Source organism: Calypte anna, chromosome 8 (genome assembly GCF_003957555.1).
Source record: "Calypte anna isolate BGI_N300 chromosome 8, bCalAnn1_v1.p, whole genome shotgun sequence".
Lineage (NCBI taxonomy): Eukaryota > Metazoa > Chordata > Aves > Apodiformes > Trochilidae > Calypte > Calypte anna.
In genome coordinates, this window is record NC_044254.1 from 5470982 (window position 1) to 5494079 (window position 23098).

The 23098-nt window shown below is 37.7% G+C and overlaps 1 protein-coding gene across 2 annotated transcripts in view; it reads left to right on the plus strand.

The window, feature by feature from the left end:
* Positions 1-23098, plus strand: part of LOC103529368 (BMP/retinoic acid-inducible neural-specific protein 3) — a 171602-nt gene that overhangs the window by 80917 nt on the left and 67587 nt on the right. The window contains exons 2-3 of one of the 2 annotated variants that reach the window (XM_008494798.2): positions 4037-4227; positions 13491-13681. In XM_008494798.2, coding sequence (XP_008493020.2) covers positions 4037-4227; positions 13491-13681 — 382 coding nt within the window. The remainder of the gene's footprint in view (positions 1-4036; positions 4228-13490; positions 13682-23098) is intronic. The other variant, XM_030455307.1, reaches the window with a different exon arrangement.

Consider the following 23098-nt stretch of genomic DNA (forward strand, 5'->3'; position numbering starts at 1 on the left):
GAACTCTATCCAACGGTTAACATATTGTTCATGCTGGAAATAGATGGGCAGCACAGGGGGTACCACCTGCTATTAAATCTTAGGTTCTTGATAGCTCCATGACAGCTGCTGGTCTTGGCTCTTACACACTAGAAGAAAAGGAAGAGAAGGAAAGAGTAATCTTCCAGTACTGCTAGTGCTTGCATTCAGTGTATAATTGGTGTTCTTGACCAGCAGCCAGCACTGATGCTATGCTGTTCTGTAGGAGGTGTTCCTCTGATGAATGGTACTCCAGTGACTTTGGAAGGCCACATTTTCTCTACTAAGAAGATGATTAACTCTGTCAGGGCTGCTGCTCTGCCTTTGGCAGTAGACAGGAATATGATTTCCAAAGGAGAACAATGCACATTTGGTAGAAAAATCATTGAGGGCTGGAGAGATTGTGTTAGAGAGAATGAATGCAAGATAAACAGGTAAAGGTTGGGCTTTACTGTGGGATAAAAGAGGGGAAAAGGAAACAGGAGAGAATATACCACTGTTTACAAGGTGGAATCAAGAGAAGAAAGTGAATTTATATGTATAGATATATGAACATGTAATATAAAAGGAACATAAGGATACAATTTTACTTGTAGTGAAATTTCTGAAAAAAAAAAAAAAAAAAAAGCTCCAATTTCAGGTGAGCAGTTATTAATAACTCTCATGAACCAACAAAGTGTTTGTGAAAACCTCACTCAACATGCTAGAAATAGTGTAGAAGAAACATCCTACTCTGAACTCCTGCCCAGGTTTTGCTTCTCCTACACTTTGCCCTCATAAACCCAGTTACTTCTAATGTAAGAAATCTTTGCTCAGTTTTCCTGATACAGAAGCTAGTAGTGACTTCTACTCTGTCCACATCTAGGTATCACTTTCCTGTAGCTAGGCAGCTCACTTTTTGTGCCCTATGTTTCCCTTCTATCTTCAGAAATTAAGCTTCCTATTTTCTATTGGGTTTAGGTCTTCATTTTTCCATATTTCAAAAGACTTTAGAAAGACTTCATCTGAGAGGTGATTTGTACGTTCTTTAGAAGCTTCAGCTCAGTCTGTGGCAGAGCTATAAAACTGTGATCTTCTAGGGGGAAAAAAAAAAGGCTTCCAAATTCTATTCCCTCACTTTCCCCAGCAGTGAATTTCAAAGGATAATTACAGGCTGCAGTAAGTGTTTCCATTCATATGCTCTGCATCAGAAAAGAATGCCAAAACCTTAAAAATCATTAGTCTACTTCCTCTCTCTGACATAAGATACCCCAAAATGATCTTTCCGTAGCAAAAACTGTGAAACTCAATTTTGATTAATTAAGCCTAGAAAATTGGTCACAGTGCTGGAAGAAGTCAGTCCTTGGATTCAGCAGGTAAAGGACTTGTAGTAGAACAGGAGGATCTGAGCTTGGAAACACTGAGTTTAGTATGGATGTGAGCATACCAAACCTACTCTTGATTTTCCAAGACATCATCTGCCAGTTTTGGAGGAGAGATATAGGACATAGGAACTGAACCACAGTTCAGAAGGAAACAAAAGAGAAAGCAGTCAACTCAGTCCAAGGATAAAAAGATTCAAAAAAGAGCAGGAAGCAGTGACACAGAATGAAGCTAATATTTAGAAAAATGTTACATCTGCTGGACATATATTAAAAGCTTTTAAAATTGGGAATGCAAGTTGACAGTATTCAAACTGAGAATAAAATGCAGTCTCTGCAGTTAAATACTGCAACAGATTGTTGAGAGAAAATCTGAGCAATCTTCAGCAAAATCTTTCAAGTCCAGATGAGATGTTTTTCAAAGAGACAGTTTCTTCTTCTTCAGTCACAAACTTGCTGACACAGCCAGCAAGGGCCATTTGCTGAGTTTCCTTTGACTGTATTCAAAAGGAGGTAGATGATGGGCTTGTGGTGGTCTCTGTCTTTAAAAACTCTGACAATCAAAACCAAATGGAGGCTAGCAGCAGTTTTTATAAGAATTACAGATTTTCTGTTATTTTTGTGCTTGATCCACATCTTAGATACGGACAATTAGTCAGGTAAGTTTAGAGGAGATTTCATCAAAGTATAAAATGAAAATTTTACTTTACAAAGCCTGTATTTTTTTCTTGCTGTGCAAGCAATTCTGTCTTGGTGATCTGTTCAGGAACTACAATTAACCTGTATTTTCTCATGTATTCAAATGAAAAAAACCTAATTATGCCCAGAGAATGCCAAATTTAAATAAAGATCTGTTTTTCTTATTTATTTTTTCTTTCACTTGAAAAGTACATTTACAATGGATGGTGATTCACCATTTTCAGTGCCTGCAGTAATGTGATCGATACGTTCAATTAGTATTTGTTTCATTTATAGATAAAAAATATGTAATTTTTCTCATCTCTTTTCTACTAATATGTAATGGTTTCAGAAAGGATGAAAAAAAGGTTACTGGTTTTATAGCTGCTTAAAAGGAAATTAAATTTCATAGAATCACAGAATCATCAAATCATAAAATGAATCAAGTTGGAAGGGACCTTAAAGATCATCCAGTTCCAACCCTCTGCGTGGGCAGGGACACTAGAGCAGGTTGCTCCAAGCCCTGTCCAACCTGGCCATGAACACTTCCAGGGATGGGGCAGCCACAATTTCTCTTGTGAGAGGAATTTTTGAGACAAAACTTGAAATGCTGACAATTGCATTGAAAGAATTCTACACCTAGCAAATAAAAAAACTACTTTAGGCCCACTGGTGAGATGCTGAGTGTTTAAGAAACTGGGGGGATCTGGTTAGGTTCATGTTTTCTACTGATAAATTGCATTAAATTTCAAGTAAGTGATAAAATGCTCTTTCTAGTATGATTGTTCCAATTAATTTTTGATAGAAAATGGCAGCTGCAAGAATGTGTATGAGAAGAAAGGCCATTCATAGGAGCTGCACCAAATTGTCACCTAAATCTGAGCTAGTAAATGAATGTTATGTTGTATTTAGCTGAGACCTTCAGCAGTGTCTTTCAAGCTCTCTGATATATTTGCTTTTCTACAGTCTTATCAAGGAGAAATCTTAATTGACACAGCTATACAAATGACTCTGCAGAGTAGTAGCTAAACCACAGTCCAAGGTTGCCTTGGGCTTTATTCTCACAGTACTCAGGTCTGTAACCAAAATAGAGATCATAGAAATATCAGCTGGGTTGGAAAGGACCTCTGAGATCATTAAGTCCAACCTCTGACAGCTGTTGGTGCACTTTGCAAAAGCGAAGTCATTGCAGTTTTCCCCTAGATTTTAAGGAGAATGAGTCCTTCTGCTAATAACTCAATCTGGTATCTTAAACAGGAATTAAGTTAATAAAAGATGTGTTTATTGGTGTGTAATTGGCTTGTTTGTTTTCCTTGCTACCATCAATTTATTTTGGAGATGGGGAGGGGACAAGTTTTCAAATTCCTTTATATTTCAAATTCCTACAACTGAACAGTGATCTGCTTTTAGGAATTGGACTTACTATCTGCAAATTTCCTCAAAATAGAAGACAAAATTACAGAATACTTTGGAAATATCATAGTGAGCTCAAATGTGGTGTGATAGTCTTTTTCTAACTTGTTCAAACTAGCCAGAAATAAGTCACAGATGTGTGACTTATTATCAGAAAGCATAGAATGTGGCCTGGTTTTGAAATTTACCTACTCTGAATGAACACACTTGTTGCATTTGGGGAAATCATTAACAAGGTTTCCATTTCTAACCGGTGCGGTTGTTCTAGGGCTCTATTGATGTTGGGGCTGAACCTAAAGAATAGGAACAGCAGCATCCTAAGTGGCTTATTTTTTATTTTATTATTTTTCTGAACAATGATTTTGTTATGGAGTACTGCCTCCACTTTAATAAATAACACTCGTTGCCTGTCCTGTGCCTATAACACATGACAGAGTAGCACTGTCAAGCCCTGTTGTAATACCCAGCTAGTGGCCGCCAGCTAGTCACCAGAGCAGAGTAGTTTGCAAATGAAGAACATTTGTCTGAATGACATATTTCTGAATGAGAATTGCTTTGTTTTTCAGGGAGTTTGGCCGCTGGAAGGTAAACAATCTTGCTGTTGAAAGAAGAAATTTCCTTGGCTCTCCACTGCCACTTGCCCCTGAATTCTTCCGTAACATCAGGCTACTCGGACGCCGCCCGACCCTTCAACAGATCACAGAAAACCTTATCAAGAAATATGGGACACATTTCCTACTCTCAGCTACCTTGGGAGGTAGGGTTAATGCTTGGAAATGTTGTGCTCGAGTTTGGCATGATGGAACTGAAATTGGTGGTCACAACTGATTTCTCTGTCAAGCTGCTATGTTCCCTTCCTTGCAGAGCATCTCTGCTGAGTAACTCTCTCAGGGGTGGTCTTGAAAGTGTGGGAGCAGGTTTGCCTACAAGTCTCAAGTCTCTTTATTCTACTGATAAACTTTATTGATTCTGTGTAAACAACTGTAGGGACAAAAAGATAAGAAATCCAGTTGCTATGACTGAGGTATTTTACCTGAGTCCCCTGTGCACATACTCCTGGTCTTCTGGTGATGTTTCTCTGCACCAAGAGGTCACCAAGGAGAGTGAGATTTTTTTCTTTGAGAGGCCCTTACATCAAGTTACATAATAAGAGATTACCCAGGTACTTGGGTCTGTTATAGTACTGCAAAGATGAAGTATGAAAACCAGTAACAATGATTTCCAACAAATCTTAGGAGACTTCTAAACTGCTTTGCCTGTACTACTCCATAATACTTTCCTTTGTTGTCACTCTCCCCTTTTTAGGACTAATCTCCACTTAACCAGTAGGACTAAAAGTGTCAAAATGGGATGATGAGGCTTTGCCATGTGATTCCTATTAACTTAATGGAATCTTCAGCTCTAAATCCCCATGGACTAATTTGGAAAGTGTAGCCTGATATATAATTGGGATCCAGTCACCAAATGGATTGAAGAAATCCAGTGAAGAGGTCTAATGTTCAAGAGAGAGCATAAATTGTTCCGAATGAAAGATAATTAGTGCCTGTGATTACCCATCTAGGCATTACAAAATGAACTGACATTTTAGAAATGCAGTTTTATCCCCTGGTGGGTGATTATATTAAAGATAATTCTGGTGATTGAGTATCCTTCCAGCAGGACAGTCTTGTCAAAATCCTTTATTCACCTGAGGAATGGTTCTCGTTAATACATTTCATAACTGAATTCTTACCATATATTAAAGAAATGACAGCCTTCCTATTCTCTTTTGGCTGATATCTGAGATCTATAACTGAAATAGCTCAGAGTAGCTCCCTTTTGGAAAAGACTGTTCCAGAAACAAGGTGAATGTCTTACTGCAGTTATTTAAAATAATCAAGAAATAACTCCTATCTTTATTTTGGGAATGAGTGCTTCTACAGCAAATCCATCACCATTAGGATTTTAAGAACAAATTACATGTGTTGACCAGCAATTTGGAATAAAATTTCCAGAAGTTATTTTCATTACTTATTATATATATTCCAACCAAAAAGTACACTTTTTATAAATGACCATATATTTTCATCTGTGTACAGCACATAGCACATCTGAACAGTAAACTAACTACAGAAGTTAAAGAAACTTTCTTAAAATATAAACCATAGTAATTAAAGATATATCCAACATGTATCCTGATGCAATGATTATCCAATGGTAAAAAAGTTTTTTTTAGAATTATTAGCTCTTTGCTAATTATTAACTAACATAACTTAGAGTCCTAATAGCCATATGATGAAATTAATTTTCAAGTTGAAATTGGACCTAACAACTTAGAGAAAACAGTCTAACAAAAGAATAGATGCTCTTTAAAAGTCCAAAGCAGTATTACCACACTGATCACAGAAGAGCTACAGACTTAACACCTTTTAGGCAGGTAAAACTTAAGGATGGTTCATTTGAAGACATTAGAAAATTGTAGCTTAAACACTCAATATTCTCCCCAGAGCCACAGGATGTGCTGCAGGGAAACTGGGGCAGGGTATCCTTTTCTTATCCTTCTTCAGACTGCCTTACATGTGCCCTGAAATGCTGTATCTGCCACATGCTTGCAAAAATTTTCCACTCTCAGGGAGACAGCGTTGACTTCTGGCTCTGTCAGTGCTCAGTGAAGTCTAAGGGAGTTTTTGTATTAACTTTGATGGGTTTTGATTTAGGTCCCAGGCCTAAATTTTTAGGCATGATTTCATGCACACCTGCTGCCTTCCATTATCATTGGATGGATGCTGAATACTTAAAAAAATTGGTTCAATTAAAATAATTGCAGGGAATTAGAAATTTCTAAGAATGCTTTTGTGAGGTAGCTAATAACCCTGTATTTTCCTCTATGTGTTAGTTCATATTTTTGGGCTAGATTGAATGGGGATACCCAGAGATGCTTGTCCACACTTTATTAACATGTAATTAGATTTTTTTTCCTCTCTATAATGTATTCATACTTTCCCTTTAATTACAAGTTGCTTTATTCTGAAAGCTTTGTCACTTATATAGCTCCTTAAAAGCAGAGACCAAACTGGATGTGCATAGTTCTTTTATTTAATGAATCCCCAGCCATCTGTATTCATGGACATAAAGGCAAGCTTGGCAAACGAGTGATCCCGTGGTAAGATTTTGAAGATTTGTGTGTTTCTGTGACCATTTGGCTTGCATGAATATCCCTTTTTGACCGTAAAGGGAACTCTTGCACATGGTTGTTTGTGATGTGTTCCCAAGTCTTTATTCACAAACAGAGAAATATGTTCCTCAAGGGCATTTTGAAACGAGGACGTAGGGAGGTTCTATTTTTCTTGCTGCCACGAGGTAATGTGGAAAATGACATTTCTTACTGCTTCTATTTCTTATGGAAATTTTATCTTCTTCTGAGATAAGCCAAATGTCCATAATGAGCAGCTTCAAGCTGCATGATGGAAGGGACCCTGTGCAAGCACACGTTTGCACAGCAGACACTGGATTCACAGGTCAGCTCATGTGCTTAGGCACAGAAACAAATTGTTCTGCTTCTGCATTGACCATCTGCAGCGACAAACCTGCAGAAAAAGGAGAGCTTATTTTGGTTAAATTTTGTGCACAAATGGGGATGCTGTACTGGCCTGGGCAGTGGTTGGGAGGTGAGGAGGTTTCCTCCACTCTGCTAGGGCAACACATACTCTGCAAAAGCAAAATTTCAGACTTACACAAGCCAGCTAAAACTGACAGAAGAGCTTTAGGGGACAGGCAAGAGATGAATCATGCAAAGGAACTCCATCCTTGAAGGTGAGAGAAGGCTCCACTTGATGAGCCCATAAGCATCTCATTTAATTAGACTACCTATGAGAAAGGGATTGGACTGGATGACAGCCAGAAGTCCATTCCAGCCTAGATTATTTTTTGCCTCTATATAATGTATTTCTAAATTCTTTAGCAGCCTCCATCTAGAAGTTAAAAAATAGTGAAGGTTTTTCTTTCAGTGAGAGGCAATACACATTATTACTTTGTCTCCTTTTGTTCTGCATTTCTACTTTTCTCTTTGCTTGCATACAGCATGATGCAGTGAAGGTCCAGCCTGCAGAAGCAGTAGCTGCTCTACACTTTAATGCTTTACAAAAAAAACCCCAAACATGCAGCATTGAGCTTCAGAACTGGAAGTTACTGTGAAGCATTAGGACACTACTGTGTAGGAGGATGAAATTTATCAGGGGATCTCATTTTAAAGGCATTCACTTTAGTGCTGTTCTTACATAGATGTAAAAGGCTGCTCAGCAAGCCAATAGACTTGGTGCTAGGGAAATTACAGATAAATAACATACTGCAGTGAAATAATAGGGCCCTTTCCCTGGCTTTTGGGTGGCACGAGTGCATCTGGAGTGCTTAGCAAGGTGAAGATAGCAGACATGCAGATCAGTTCTCCTTGCATCTGAAAACATGGGAACTGTTCCGAATAAACACATTTGTAGGGGGTGCTTCTTATGAAACTACAACCTTTTGAGGCAGTTGGCTAAATGGGAATGTTGAAGGCTTTGAAAACCAAAAGAAAAAAAGCCAGTTTTGTCATTCTATCAGGCAGTCTTACTGGGCAGCAGCAGATCAGCTTAACCCCAGACTCCTGTTATTCTCCTCTCCACTGATTACAGTTCTGCAAGTGGGTTTGATAGTTTCACCTTTGCTTAGTCTATGTGCTGAATAAAGAGGGTCAGACTTTCTGGCCCTGATTAATATTCTTGAGCAGTATATTACTCTGCATACAGAGATGGAAGAAATTGTCAGGTGGTGTAAAGCAGCGAATCTCAATGAATTCTGAAGGATTTCCTATCATTTACACAAGCTGCTGATATGACCTTTGTTTTCTCTAACACTTCTTTCAAGGTAAGATAAAAACTATTGGCAAACAAGGGAGGGAGATTTCAGTCCTAAATGACTGATGTGAGAAGGAAACTTGAAAATTCAGCTTCAGACTTACAAATGCTCACTCCAAGGCATGTAAATTTTCCAGCATTAAATATTATGGATGCTAAGGGGAAGAAGAAAATGCAAAAAGTCTGTTTTCTTTCTTTTCTCTCCCTATCTACTCAATGAAGATGAATTTCAAATTCAAAACCAGATGGTATATATAGAATTAATGTGCACTGCTATTCACCTGAACCACAGAAATGGTACAACATCTGGCCTAGCAATAATTCATATAGGTTTTGAATCTGTGCACATCCATCAGTGCTTCAGTTTGGGAAAATAACCTGGTAAGCCCCTAGTGGTACATTCTGTGATCCATACATGAATGGGTTTTACACTAGCAGTAAGCTATTTTTTATTATGAAGGCATAACAATTTTTGATTTATTTTCATACTTTTTACTGTAACAAATTACAGCTATTGCATCTGAGTGGTTCTATGTAATCAGAAACTTTTGAGGAGTTCATAGGCCAAAGACCTTTATGCCTTTGTAAGAGAGATACATGTGTATGAAGGATGAGCTCTAAGTAAGCAACTGCTGATGATGTTCAGTTGTATTTGTCTTTGAATGTTATCCTTTTATTACAATTTCCTCACTTGCTGACATGAAGGGATGGGAACTGCTTGGATCACTGCTTTTTCTTACCACTTCCCAGCCTACAGATGAAAATATGAAACATCAAGGCATAGGATCCTCTCATAATTACACAGATGTGGTTACAGGAAAACAATTTCTCAATAATAGAGGCAGAGAATAGCACTAAATATTATAATCATATGAATATTTACTATTATGTATAACAAAATATATTTACTCCTTCAGTAGATGGTTATATTTAGTTACAGTTGTTACAGCACTATTCCAGTCCTGCCATGTAAATGATGGTGATTTAGATTTTTTATTTAAATAATTCCTAAAGACATTCTTAAGATGCACACAAAATTATTTTCTAATCTCTGAATGCTATTTATAATCTGTTGTTTAGGAGTCTTACATCTAAATGTCTATGGATGGGTTTTGAGAGTTGGTAAATTCCTAAATACCTATTTTATTCCCTACTTTTAATTTTTTGACAAACAGCCAGTAGAATATTTTACCAACTCAGGAATTTAACCTGAAAATACAAATCCTGGAAAATATGTTTATATAAACCTAGAAAGAGTTAAATATATATGCTAAGCTATAATCTTGCAAATTCCAGGGTTTGCAGAGACATAAGTATGTTGTGTTGAGGTCAGTCTGAGTATGAATATCAATCTCCTGATGAATATCAGTGACAGCAGCTACATGGTGATAAAGCATCCATGTAGTGATCCTGCTTATTTCTTGAATCAATCAGTGGGTTGTGTGGTGTTATTTTGTGATCATGGCCAAGTAATTTTGTCCTATTTCTTTCAAACCTGAGCAAATGAAGTTAACTAACTCTTGGTTTTGGTGAAGTAGAAAGAATGTTGCTTTCAGAGCTTGCAGGAAGCACAGTAGTGTGGAGCTGATGCTGAATATCCATGTTTTCTTAGTATCCATTGTCAATCCTTTTCAGTTCTTAAAATCCCTAACCTTGAATAGGTTTCTAAATCACATTTGTTTTTTTAGCAAATACTTGGATATCTTCTTAGCCTATTTCATGGTGACAGACTGTAACAAACAAAAAACCAATATTCATCCACATTTCAAATGTGACAGAAGAGTCTTTTCTGGCATGAGCCTAATTTTTCCTCATTTAACTTAAAACCTGAATTGTCTTCCACAAATTAAATAGGAATCAGTGATGTTACTTCACAAATCCCTGAGTCCTGGGTTTGAAGGGGAGCCCTGATCCAGCTCTGCAGTGATGCCTCAGTACCAATGCATAGGGGAGTTCTCTGTTTTTGAATCCACTTTTTCTAGCAAGTGACAGATGAAAAACTTCCAGAATTTGGGAGATGCATTTTGAAAAACAAGTATTTTTGAACTGCACCTGGTTGCACCCAGTAGTAGTGTAGTGAAGGGCAGTGATGAGCTAACACTGGCTTATTTGAGATGCCATGCAAACACAATGCAGCTCCATCACTCCAGTGCCTGGGCTTAACCTTGGGAGATATAATCTGATGTGATCTGAGTCAAAGTAAACATTCCAAATCATTTCAACCGGGTTACAGGACATGAAAAACAAAAATGTATCTGTCAGGGAAGGGGGGATGGGAACTTCAGGGCTGGGGGATGCTCGAGGATCTTGCTGCCAAAATGCACCCACCAGCAACTGCCACGGCAAGCACGGGATCAAGCAGGACTGGGATAATAGGATGATGTGAATCCCTGCTGGAGGGTGTGTGTGTGGTTTCAAAGGTTACTGTCCTGACATTTTCTAATCAAAAACAAAACAAAAGCAACACCGAACACTGTCTTTTTCCACTTAGTTTTTTTCCAAATAGGAGTTTTTATTGCAGTTCTGCTAGCTGCCTCCAGGAGAACAAGAGGTTTAGATGGGAGAAAATTAAACAAACTCTGTTCTAATAATAAAATTCACCAGGATTCTGTTAAAAATAGAAGCAGTCCTACTGTCTGTACTAGTAACTAATACAATCAAAAGGGTTTACATCAGAGTAATATAGGGTGGCATACTGGCCAAAGAAATAGAAAGAACCTCAATTTTTTTTTTCTCTACTTCCCAGAGATTTTCTACATTAAGGGCTTGCTTTCTTTTACCTAATAATTTATTATGTTTTCAGTGCAAATCCAGTTGAGCTTGCAAAAGGCACTTTATTCTAAATGCAGCAGCCAAAACCTCTGGAAAAGGGGGAAAAAAAAATCAAGAGAAATCTCCTGCTGAGGTTTTGCACCTTATTTGCACAGCCTGAACTGGTCACTGACACAGTATTTACCACTGTGAGTTCTGATATTCTCTGCTCTGACATGACTGCGTCTTTTTAGCTCCACAAACAGCAGCACAAATCCCATGGCCACTGGCTCGAATTCCTGCCCATTCTACTGCTTTTCATTTTGGGAACATCTTTCATACTGGCCAGAGTCACGAGACAGGTTTAGAGAACACAGGTTTATTGCATAGACAGAGCTGAACGCCAAGAAATGCAGCAACCTCCTCTGGGGTTTTGATGGAAAATTACTCTCAAAGAACAAGGCATTAGACTTATTATAATAAAATGTGAACTTATGTCTTCTCAGTAGAGCAGAATAGTTAGGTAACTGAATGGGGAAATCCTGTTCCCTACAAAGACTGCTTTAATTCCTGGTTCTTTGGAGTTCAGACAATTAATCCCTGCTTTTATGACTACATGCAGAGAAAAAAAAAATTAAAAAAATCCATTGCAAAACTGCAGGAAGAGAAGTATAAATACATAGGTAGGATTCAGCTGGAACAGCCAGCTGTCCTGGGCAGCAACTCGCCTTTCCAGGATGAAATGAACACACTGAACAAACCTGATAGGTCTAATTAGATAAGAAAGAAGCTCCTGGATAATGGATGTTGTGCCTGTGTAAGGTCCAAAGGGCCTGACTGTCCTCTGAATTTGTGAGAGATTGAGCAGCACTGTAAGGCATATTGATTAACATGAGCACACTCCTCTTTCTCCAAGCACAAATAAATTCTGCAAGTCGAGGTAGCTGTGTGTCAGATTTGTCAGCAGATGTGGCCTCCTGCACTGAGGCATGAATTCTGCATTAAGCAATGCTCACCACCAAGACTATCTCCCTTTAAAGATGATGTCATGTTTTCATCCTACATCCTCAACAGCTATATTTTTTGTCACGTAAACCCATCCAGAGCTGGCATCCATCCTCTGAATGGGCAAAATGCCATCCTAGCAGATGGGTGAGCAATGAAACTAGCACGAGTGGCAAGTCAGCTCCTATCAGGATAGTTTCCTTTCCAGGAACAAGGAATTGGCATTCTGTGGAGTTGTTCAGTGTCTAAACCACAGGTATAATGATATTATTCATTGCTTCTTGAGATTAATGTGGAAGAATGCAAATTACCAAGCACAGGCTCAGAAAGTGAGAAAAGTGTTTTTGTAGTTGCCTCAGACATAAGTTGTGCAGAAGAAAATACTGAGTCAATGAATTACTTTCTACTTCATTTTCTGAAGTAAAGAGTTCTGCCTAAACACTTCACTAAATGAACAAATTCTTATGTAGCCTGAAATGCATAAAAAAATTATCCATGAAATAAAGAATAAATGTAGAAAATTTGTTGCAGTTTTAACACTCCCAGTAGGTCTGATCTGGAATAGTTCTTGAGAACTCTCCCAGTTCAACAAGCATGATTTTCCTTTGGTTCTGTTTTCAAAAGTCCTCCAAGAATTAAAATTTCTAAATTCAGTAGTATTTCTTCATGTTTCTTTAAAGAGAAAGTGAGAAATCCACAATGTAAGATGTTGGAGCTTCTCTTTGCTTTCAGAATGGCTTTGGGAGTTAGGAAAGTGTTTATGTTTCTCTCTTTTTCAAGAAACCAATTAACATTTTTATGCTTTTCAGTTACATAAATTTGGTTTAAGACACATTTTATATCCTGCTACAGGCATCTTAGCATTGCTTAATCGATTGGAAAGCAGAGGATTGCTTTTAACAAGTTGTAATAAGGCATCCTTTTCTGAAACCATGTATGATACATTTTAAAAGAAGGAAACCTGTATTACACTGGTTTAGTTTTCTTTGAGCCTAATATTAAATACTAAAAATGAAGGTTTTAAGTAAAGTTGGAAATAAGCATGTCTTATACATGATTTAAATTGGATGCCTATAGAATATCCCTGTATTGTTGGTAAACAGGACTGAGTGTAGCAGACGTATCCCCAATGCCATTGCATTTTAGGCATTAATGTGTTCTGTTGTATAGCTGTTATTTATGAGGCACCAAAAAAAAAAACCAAAACACCCATCAAATTTAGAATAGTATCTGTTGTGCATGTGCTTAGACACCAAAGTATCTGCATCAGGAAGAGTTATCTAAACATTAGGCACCAGCCAGGGAAAACTTTGGCTTGCCACCTGATTCCTGGCAAGACTGGACTTGCAGAAGGTGTCACTGCTGAATGCTGTGCTTTCTGTTCCCTGCTCAGGAGAGGAGTCACTCACAATTTTTGTGGACAAAAGGAAGCTGAGCAAGAGGTCTGAAGGAAGTGATCCCAGCACCAACAGCTCTGCTGTGACTCTGGAGACCCTGCACCAGCTGGCAGCCTCCTACTTCATTGACAGGGACAGCACGCTGCGCAGGCTCCACCACATCCAGATTGCCTCTACTGCCATTAAGGTAGGGTAAATCCTCTTGGACCAACCTGCAGATATGTTTCCAGGTTCTCAGGGGAATGTATTTTGACTAGGAAGAAAAGATTTGTTAGCAAACCAACAGTTTTTGTTCGAAGCTTTTTTTCCTGAATCAATGTATTCAACTGATGATGAAGATTCTAGTTTAGAAGGTCTAATGCACTGGAGATGTTGCTCTTGGTGAGTGATGTATAATTTGAATGGTACAGATGGTGCTTATGGAAGTGTTTGGTCATTGAGACAATCTCCATTACATTGTGTGCTCAGCAACTGCATTTATGGGCAGATTTATATCTGTGTACTGGTTCATGCAATTCCCTTTTAATCTTTTAATCTTTATTTTTCTTTTTTCTAACATAGTTACTGTATGTTTGTGACTGCAATGTGAATTTTTCTTTCTTGGTTTTGCTGGCCTTTGAAACAATTTAGAGTTCTTGGTTCTCCAGCTTTGTGGAGGCACATCTTATTTTCTGTTAGGAACATTTGTGGGTACAGTTTGTCAGTCAAAGCATCCTGCCTACTGACTCCTGTAGGCTACTCATGGCACTGAAAGATGCTTGGCTAAGTAAGGCCAGTGCCCTGGCAGGTACTGGATAAAGCAACACTTGTTCCTTTGAGCAGCTCTCTACCCTAATGTTGGTTGTTTGAAGTAACCCATCTCCAGCATTGCAAATAAAATTTTAACTTTCCATTGAATGTGCATCAATTATGAATCTTTTAATATACAATGCAATTTAGAAAACTTTCCATTTCTTGGATCTTTCCATTTGTAATTAAGATTTTCATGAAGGACCATCTGAACTGAACTGCAATTTCCAGCTGTTACTCAAGTAAATACAAGTTTACCTCCTTGGGAGCCACAGGGTGAGAAAGATACAACCAGAATTTGTAGCTCAGCAGCACCTCTTCAGTTTGGCTGCTGGAATATGGAGGATATTCCTGCTGCCCCATCCATCGTGGGCTGGCACCATGGCAGCTGCCCCCAGCTCAGAGCTGGTCAGGATGGCATTTGACACTTTTGGCAGTGCAGATGAAAATCATAGAATCATAGGATTGGCTGGGTTGTAAGGGACCTCAGAGATCATCAAGCCCAACCCTTGATCCACTACTGCTGTGGTTCCCAGCCCATGGCACTGAGTGCCACATCCAGTCTCTTTTTAAATATCTCCAGGGACAGAGAATCCACTACTTCCCTGGGCAGCCCATTCCAATGCCTGAAATGCAGCAGATCCAACCCAGTCTGAGCTCATCTGAGGGCTGCCCATCATATCACATATTCTTGCTGCAGACTAACCCATCCCTCTGATCTGAATTATCTTCATAATCTAATTGTTTATTATGTGGATGTACAGCAGCCTTTAAAACCAGGGTCCTTCCATCAAACCATGTTTTTTTTCCCTCTATGTTAAGATAATCTGTGGATTAAACCAGTGGTAACTGAAGTGATAGAACCTTACAGCAGAGAGACAAAACAGTGTCTGAAAGAAATTTCTTCTTTCTATTCACTGAATTTTTTTAGAAAGCCAATTTGTATCACAATGCAAAATTCAACCCTGACTGCTGATGATTTACATAATTAACCTTCTTCAAATCCAAAGTTTTTTACTAAAACTACAAACTTTTCTCTCCACCTCCTCTCTGATAATGATGCAAATGCAAGCTGTAGCCCAGAAAATCTGATTTGGTAAATTGACTGCAAGGGTCTCTAGAAAATGATTCTCACATCAGATGCAACAGTGCTGATAAGTGAAACCCTTGCTTTTTAGCTTGGTTTCGTTGAGAGGCTGGGAGCATTTGCATTACAAATTTCTATTGTCAGAGCACTTAACTGAACAAAAAACCTGTTTCTGTTGAAAACTAGAAACACAAAAGCAGCCAGGGAAGGTTTTCTGTTGTTTTTTTATTATTTTGTTCTGTCCCCACAGTGATTTTTTTAAACACTGCTGTTTCTAAATTGGAAAACCATCAAATAAAGTTCCAAATCCGTGGTGCAAATAGCAGATTTCAAGATTATTTATTAAAAAAATATATACTGACATCTAAATTAGACCATAGTCTTCCTGTAGAGCTGCAGAGCAAAACCTCTGTGTTTCAGTTTGATCATAAGTGACACCCGGGGGTCCCAGTGGCCATCAGCCTGCTCTGTGCCTTCTTGTCCTGGGCTGCTTCAGGGAGGAGAGTGAACCCAGTGCTTTTTATACCAATAAATTAAGGGGTGTCCTAAGTCACAGCACCTTCTGTGTCTGGCTTGGTCAACACAGCTCTGCTCTAATACCTCAAGAGAGATGGAACTGGAGATGTTGAAGGGGAGTCCAAGAGCCCTCTGAGCTCCCTTCTGACCAGAAAGGACAGGCTTGTATGGCAGGGAAACTGGGATGTGCTTGATGAGCTTGTCCTGATATGGATGTTCCTAGCCACAGGAGATGGGTATCACTGATAGCAGAGAACAAATACTTAAATTTACAGGGAACACCCTTGGGTGCTGTCTGTAGCCATGGCAGGTGGATGTCGGAGGCAACTGGAGAACAAGGAGTAGTTAAGCTTATGGGGAATGACTCCCTTCCCATAAAAGACCTTGCCAGACAAGTGTTTAGACTACAATCTCAGTGTACTTGGGAAAAAAGAGAAATTTTCAATTTTGGTGTGTAACAGAAGCCTTGTATTAGAAGGAAGGTGTGCTTGGTTTGTTGAGAGCTCTCTCACACTGCTTGGACTCAGCTGTGAACAGGAGAAATTCCCAGGGATTTCTCCCGTGATTTCCCCCCTGGAGACTGAGTAGCAGACCAAGCCTCTTAGAGATGTTAGACCAGGTAATTTGGTGGTTTTGAAATATTCTCATAGGTTTGCACACTGAGGGGAGGAATAAGGGGTGTCTGATTGACAGCTTTAGTAATCTGATAACTGTTAATAGGCAAGTTTCTGTTTCACGAGTGTCTTGTGTTTGTGTTATTTAAAAGGATAATTTATTCTCAACAGAAGGTGGCATTAGCAAATTCACTATTGGGATTTATTTTGGGAAACTGGAATAAGCTGGAGGGTAAACACTTTACCAAAAAAAAAAAAAAAAAAAAAAAAAAAAAAAAAAAAAAAAATTGCAATGATTTGTGGCCATTTTATACCCTGAAAGATAGGGGGGAATGGCCACGGCTTTTAACAATTAATTATGAAACCCTCCTGCAATTTATGTTGGTTTGTAGAGGGAAAAGAAATGAGATGAGGAAACCATATGTTCAACTGTTTTTCACACTATGGGATAATAATGGAATTCAAAAGAACACCAGTAAAGAAATCCAATATGGAAGTATTGGAACATGTTTAGAAATCCCCGGAATTCTGAGCTTATATTAGAAGTTTTCCAAGTGATATGCAATAATGTTTTGGTTGGTGACAAAAAAGAAAATTAAAATAATGTTCACAATCTTTTTTAATATTTAATATTATAATCTCTATTCATGATCAGATAGCAATTCTGTGTCTTAAAATACAATTATCATATACATATAACTTTACTTCACTGGAAAATAACAATAAAAAACCACACCCAACCAACAAAAAAAAAAATCTAAAAAGGATAGTTACCTTTTCAATAGTTTGTTTTTGTTTTCTTTTATTTCAGTCAATTTTAATTACATTTTGGATAGAATTCTAATATGCAGTGTGCTAGACTCTACCATACTAGCAGAGTTGTTCATATATTAGGAAGAGAGAAGCAAGGGTATTACTGATGTTTCTTATACCTCACGCTTCTTACTAGGAGGAACTTAACTGTCCTTTGGGGGAACATGTATCTTAATAATAATAATAATAATAATTCAGATCAGGCAAGACACAAATCAAAAAGCATTGTATTTAGGGGTGAATCATAACACTTCAATGCACAGATGAGCTCTGCCACAAAGATATTCCTGGAGTTTTGGACTTTGAAACAAACAGGAGTAGTTTGATAATACTGACTTATTGGTTGTTTTTCTGTTTTTCAAGTGTTCTGTTACTATGAGCAATCTGAAACTGCATCAATACAGGGAGAGAACTTTGCACAACTGTTTGGACAACTATATATTTGCTGTTTGTAGGTTTCTGAGGTGGCTATCTTGGTGGCTGTGACACCCCTAAACATGTGATTTGAGAAGAGAGATTAAAAATATTCTCTCCTTCCTTCAACAGCACAAACAAAGACAATATTTTTCATTCCTTTTGGTTCCAGAATCAGTATTTATATATATATGTATGTATAACCTTTTCAGTTGAGACTAGATCACTCCTCACACTCTTTTTTTCTTTTGTAGTACCTGCAAAAAACCACATTTTCTCTGAAAAGCCAAAAGGATAATACTTATAACAACACAATGTTATCTCCTAAACAACTTACTGTATGAATTCTGTCTCCTTTCTTTTGATTTTTCTTTTCTCCTTACTTATCTGTCTTTTAGAATATCTTTAGAATATCCTTTTAGAATATAATGATCATTTAACAACAAAAATTCAGTATTAGCATTATGGGAAAAAATAGTATCTTATCTACAGGGCCATGAAACATTAAAAATGCTGTAGTCGAGGGTCTTGAAGCTGCCTTAAAAGCACCACTGAGAATGGATTTATCTAGGACAGGAAAGGTGAACATTTAACTGAGGTATAGCAATATATTAGCTACAGAAATGTGCTAGGATAGCAATGAGCAACTTGCCCATTCCCAAATTACAGCTGTGTCTAGGTTTTTGTCTAGTTCCTACTGTTCCTGGCTTCTTTATCTAGTGCTTCCTTAATAGAGTAAGGTCTAAGGTCTCTGTAGATAAGACAAGGAGAATGATCCATTAAGTCTCTGAGTTACAAAGCCAAATAAACAATAGATCAAATATTAAGTGAGAACGATCAAGTTCAGTAGGTCTTCTGGGAAAAAAAAACACCTGCAATAAATACATTATCCCAAAGAATTTCTCTTTGAAAAGCAAAGCATTATGAAATGTTTTTATCCATTTTGTAATTGAACTACTTAATACTTGAACAATTATTATAGCCTTCATTCAAATTCACTGAGATATCTGATAGCTGATTTGCTTTCTTACAGCTCTTCACACATTATTTTGTGGGACTCACACAGGAAGAAAATATTTGATATGTTTTATAATTAAGCTACTCCATCAAAAATATGTTATGTCGTAGTGGAATGAAATTTTTAGGAAGGGGGAAATGATAATTAGCATTCAAGTCTTTATTTTTAGTTCTTATTTAGTGAAAAAATACCATTCAGAGCAAAATCTGTTAATGTGCAGCATGAGGAAAGGAGCAGAAGAGATGTTCTTGATGAATCAAGTTTGTTAATCAGATTTGTTTGTAATCAAGTTTGAGAGATGTGACAAATTTTTCTCCTTAAAAATAACATGAGTACAACTGATTGCAGCTTCACATTCATCATGTGGACTACACATTCTCTGTTCCACATTAAAAAAGGTAAAATCACCACGTCACATTTTTCAGCTTAAAATCAAATGTCCATGGGAGCTACCCAGAGCCTCCACCAATATTTAACTTATTTAAAAGTCTCTGCTATACACATCCTTTCAATATGATTATGATGCATGGATTTTAGTGTAAATGGGCAGGTTCATATGCCAAATCAACAGTTTGAGCCCTCAAGGGCCTCGTTGGAAACTCACCAAATGCCTGAGAGCTGCATCAAATTTGCATATACATTTACATGAATGGACGTCCCGTTTTGTTTGAAATATTACAGATCCAACATTACTTCCTTTTCATGCTCATTTTAGAAGCTTTTTCCTATAAAAATTTCTCTTCAGATGCACAGTTAGCTCTCCCTATTAACAACCCTACTAGGATGACAGGGTGTGCTGGCCTCTTCTTTAATAAAATTCCGTATAGTCATGGAAGCAGAATACAAATAAAGTCACCAATTTTTAATTTTTTTTTTCCCTGTGTGGTGTCTTTAATGAGCAATATTCTCAGCTCTTCCAACTCAACATTGGTCTCCCTAATGTGCAGCCATATTAATGGGCACCTATTGAAGATCCAACCTTAGCTGGAAGCCCAGGGGAAGGCAAAATGACCTGAGACCTAGGGATGTGCGATGACCCCAAGCCATATGACTGACATCTTTCTTTTGCTGATTGATGGATGGTGTAAACAAGATCTGAAGGTCAGGAATTATTGTAGCATCTCCTGTGATTCTGACAACATGTTCTGTCACTGCCCACTGGCAGAATGACCTTGCTCTGATACCCTGAGATCATCCATCCATACTCCTAACAATTAATTAGGAAGCTTTTTTGATGGTGGTTATATGGGAGAGAGCTGCACATAGTATGTCCAGATTTTATTCTGCTTTCTGAGGCTAATGCATCAGGGAGACAGCAGAATACACCTGCTCTAATGACCCTGATTCCTGTTCACTAGAAGCCATAATTAAATTAATGAACCTCTGCACTAAGTCCGAATAATTGTGGTAAATAATGAATGGTAAATTAATTATTATTTAATACTCCCATTGCATTCTGCAAAAGGATAAACATACTGATGTTAGACAAGTACAACATTGCTGGTTAATAAAGTAAGGCTGCTGGAGTAGTTGTCTTTTGAAGGATATTTTCTTCCAGTCTAGAATAAATTTTCTTTCAAGTGGATTGGAGCAGGAGAACACACTGTGGATCTTATCTTAAGGTCCAAACAGTTGTGGGACAGTCACAGTGCAACAGAAGAACAGATATAAAAATTGAATTCTGCACCAGCTATTTACAGCCACATTACAGCTGGTTTTTTTCCATCTGAGTGGGAAAGAACAAACAAGCTCCAGAATGTGCCCTCTAATTTCAATTAAATGTTATTGTGTAATTTGCTTTTTTCTTCCCCAAAACATTTCTTTTTGCTATAAGAGAATTAAGGTCTTTTTTTTTTTTTTGTCTCTGAAAACTTTAGATTGCAAAGAGTTGATAAGAACATGGCTCTATTGTGATGGTAAACATATCTGATTATCTACAATTAAGCCATGAATGACTCATGATGGGCTGTAAGAGGAATTTGAAATGTAATGAAATTAGCTTCTCACCCAAAATTCAGACTGAAATCCAGACCTTTTTAGTTTGTTTTGCTTCTTTGTTTTGTCTGAAAAAGTTGGCTTATTTTTGCTTTCATACCTCAGACTTGAATAAGTTTTTCCTGTGTATTAAAGTAATTGCTGTAACCAAAAGTAGAACTGCTGAAAGACTGTGAAACTTGAGCTTTAGCCAGAGTTCTGAAAAATTCTAATGTTTCCACATTTTTATACAAACAGACAGATTTTTGAAGCATTTGAATCTAGATCTTGAACTTTTCTCACCCTCAGATTCCCCATTCATTTTGTGGGCAGGATTTAAGACAGTAGAGCTGAGAAGCCTTATAAATGACCAAAACTTGGAAGTTCAAGAACTGGTGTCCAAGAAGAGCTTTTAGGTTGTCAAATCAAAGTTGGAAACACTGGGCCAGAAGGGTGTAGGAACAGGTATTTGTTGATTCCATTTAAGAAACGAAATAAGCAAATTAAAGTTTAATTAAAGTTTAATTTAACAAACCACAAACCTAGGGAACTAAAAGCCAGAAAGGACAAAAGACTTTTTTTTTTTTTTTTTTTTTTTCTTTTCCTTTCTTTTTAAAGCTTCCCTATTGTGTAGTTATGGTGAAATTACTTAAGCATGTCAAGGGAAAGTCACTGTACAGATTTTTCAAGGACAACTTGTTCAGGTCCATTATGAAATTCTGAGACCTTCAAACTACCTTCATAGAAAACCAAAGCTTGAAATGTTTTATGGAGGGAGCTGAAGATTAAGGTTTTCAGGGAATACATAGAAGTCTTGCTTCCAAATCTTGGTCATGATGTGGTAAACTCCCATGATTTTTTTTGAGATAATAGAATACTTCTGCAGGTTACTTAAAAAATTATACTCATTATAAAAAGCTTCACAAAATCAGCTCATGATTTGTATGGCCATGTATGGATTTTGAAATTCGAATTTGGGTCATTATCTGATCTTAGCAGAGGAACTGAGGCCTGTAGTTAGACATCTGGCTTCCATTATATTTTGGGGATTACCCAGTTCCCTTCAGTCTTTCAGAAATGTGAATTTAGCTGATGTGAATAGGTGAGTTTAGACAACTGGGATCAAAATGCTGACATTCTGGTCTTTGAACCTGGCTAATCCATGCCATGGAGCGTGGCCTTGTGCTAGTACCTGGTGTAAACAGCAATAAAATGGGAAAGAAAGGACATGACCTGAAAGTTTTAACATAATTCTGTGCCCAGACAACTGTGCCATGTTTCTCAACAGGGTTTATTTGCTCAGGAGCAGCCCTGGACTTCTACAGCTGTGGACCTTCTTTTTCTGAAGTTAAATCAGTCTGATGTGGCTCAGATGCCTCTGTACCATGTTCTGCTGCATAGCACAGTATTTGTGTTTGCCTTATTATAAAACTGAAATATATGAGGTTTTATACATTTCTGTCTAGGAGATGTTGGATATCTTTGGATCAAATTCACCATAACTCCAATGAAATCTTTTGACTGCTACATGTGAACCATTAACTAATTCTAAGAAAACGCCAAGTATAAAGGTTAGGGATATATTTCCATCTCTTAGTCAAGATTTTCAAGTGGTTATATTAAAAACAGCCTTAATTCATTTGGACAGTCAAGTTTTAATTAAACTGAAAATCTGGGGCTGATTTCCCCAGAAGGTAATGTAGAGGTCAGCTCCTCAGCTGATGTAAAGCAGCACAATTAACTTGAGAATCTGGTCCTTTCTCTTTTCAGAGAGTGAGAGAAAAGGAAGGAAAAAAGGGCCAGCAAGTTAATGCAATAACATGTTTTGCTAAACACTCTCAGAATGCATACTCAGCAACATAATTGACACTCCATCACAGCAGCTGCAGCATGACACTAAGAAAAGGATGTGTTTTAGCAGCCTCTAATGCAGACTACGCTGTCTCATTATATTTTCAGCACTGTGCATAGAGGAGTAATGAGTGCAAGAAGTTATAACATCTCCTGCTCCTTGGTAAAGCAGCATGAAATGCTTTCAAAGCAACAAAATAACACATAATAGAGATGCTGGCATCTGCATTTTGGAAAGACTTTAGATAACTATTCTTCACTTAAGAAAGAAAGAAAAAAGCCCAGAGCCCAAAAAACCGACAACAAAGGATAGGCCATAACAAATGGAAATAGTTTGTTATATCAGTTCTGTAGTTCAATTGAGAGAAGGGTAAAAATACCCCAAGAAAATAAAGTCCATCAAACTCTAAGCAGGTTAAAAATACACATGCAAACAGAAGAGACCTTAACAGCATTCTCACATTTGCCATGACACTTGTCAAAAACCTGTAAACAATTTATACTGAAGTTCCTTCCATGTTTCGTGCT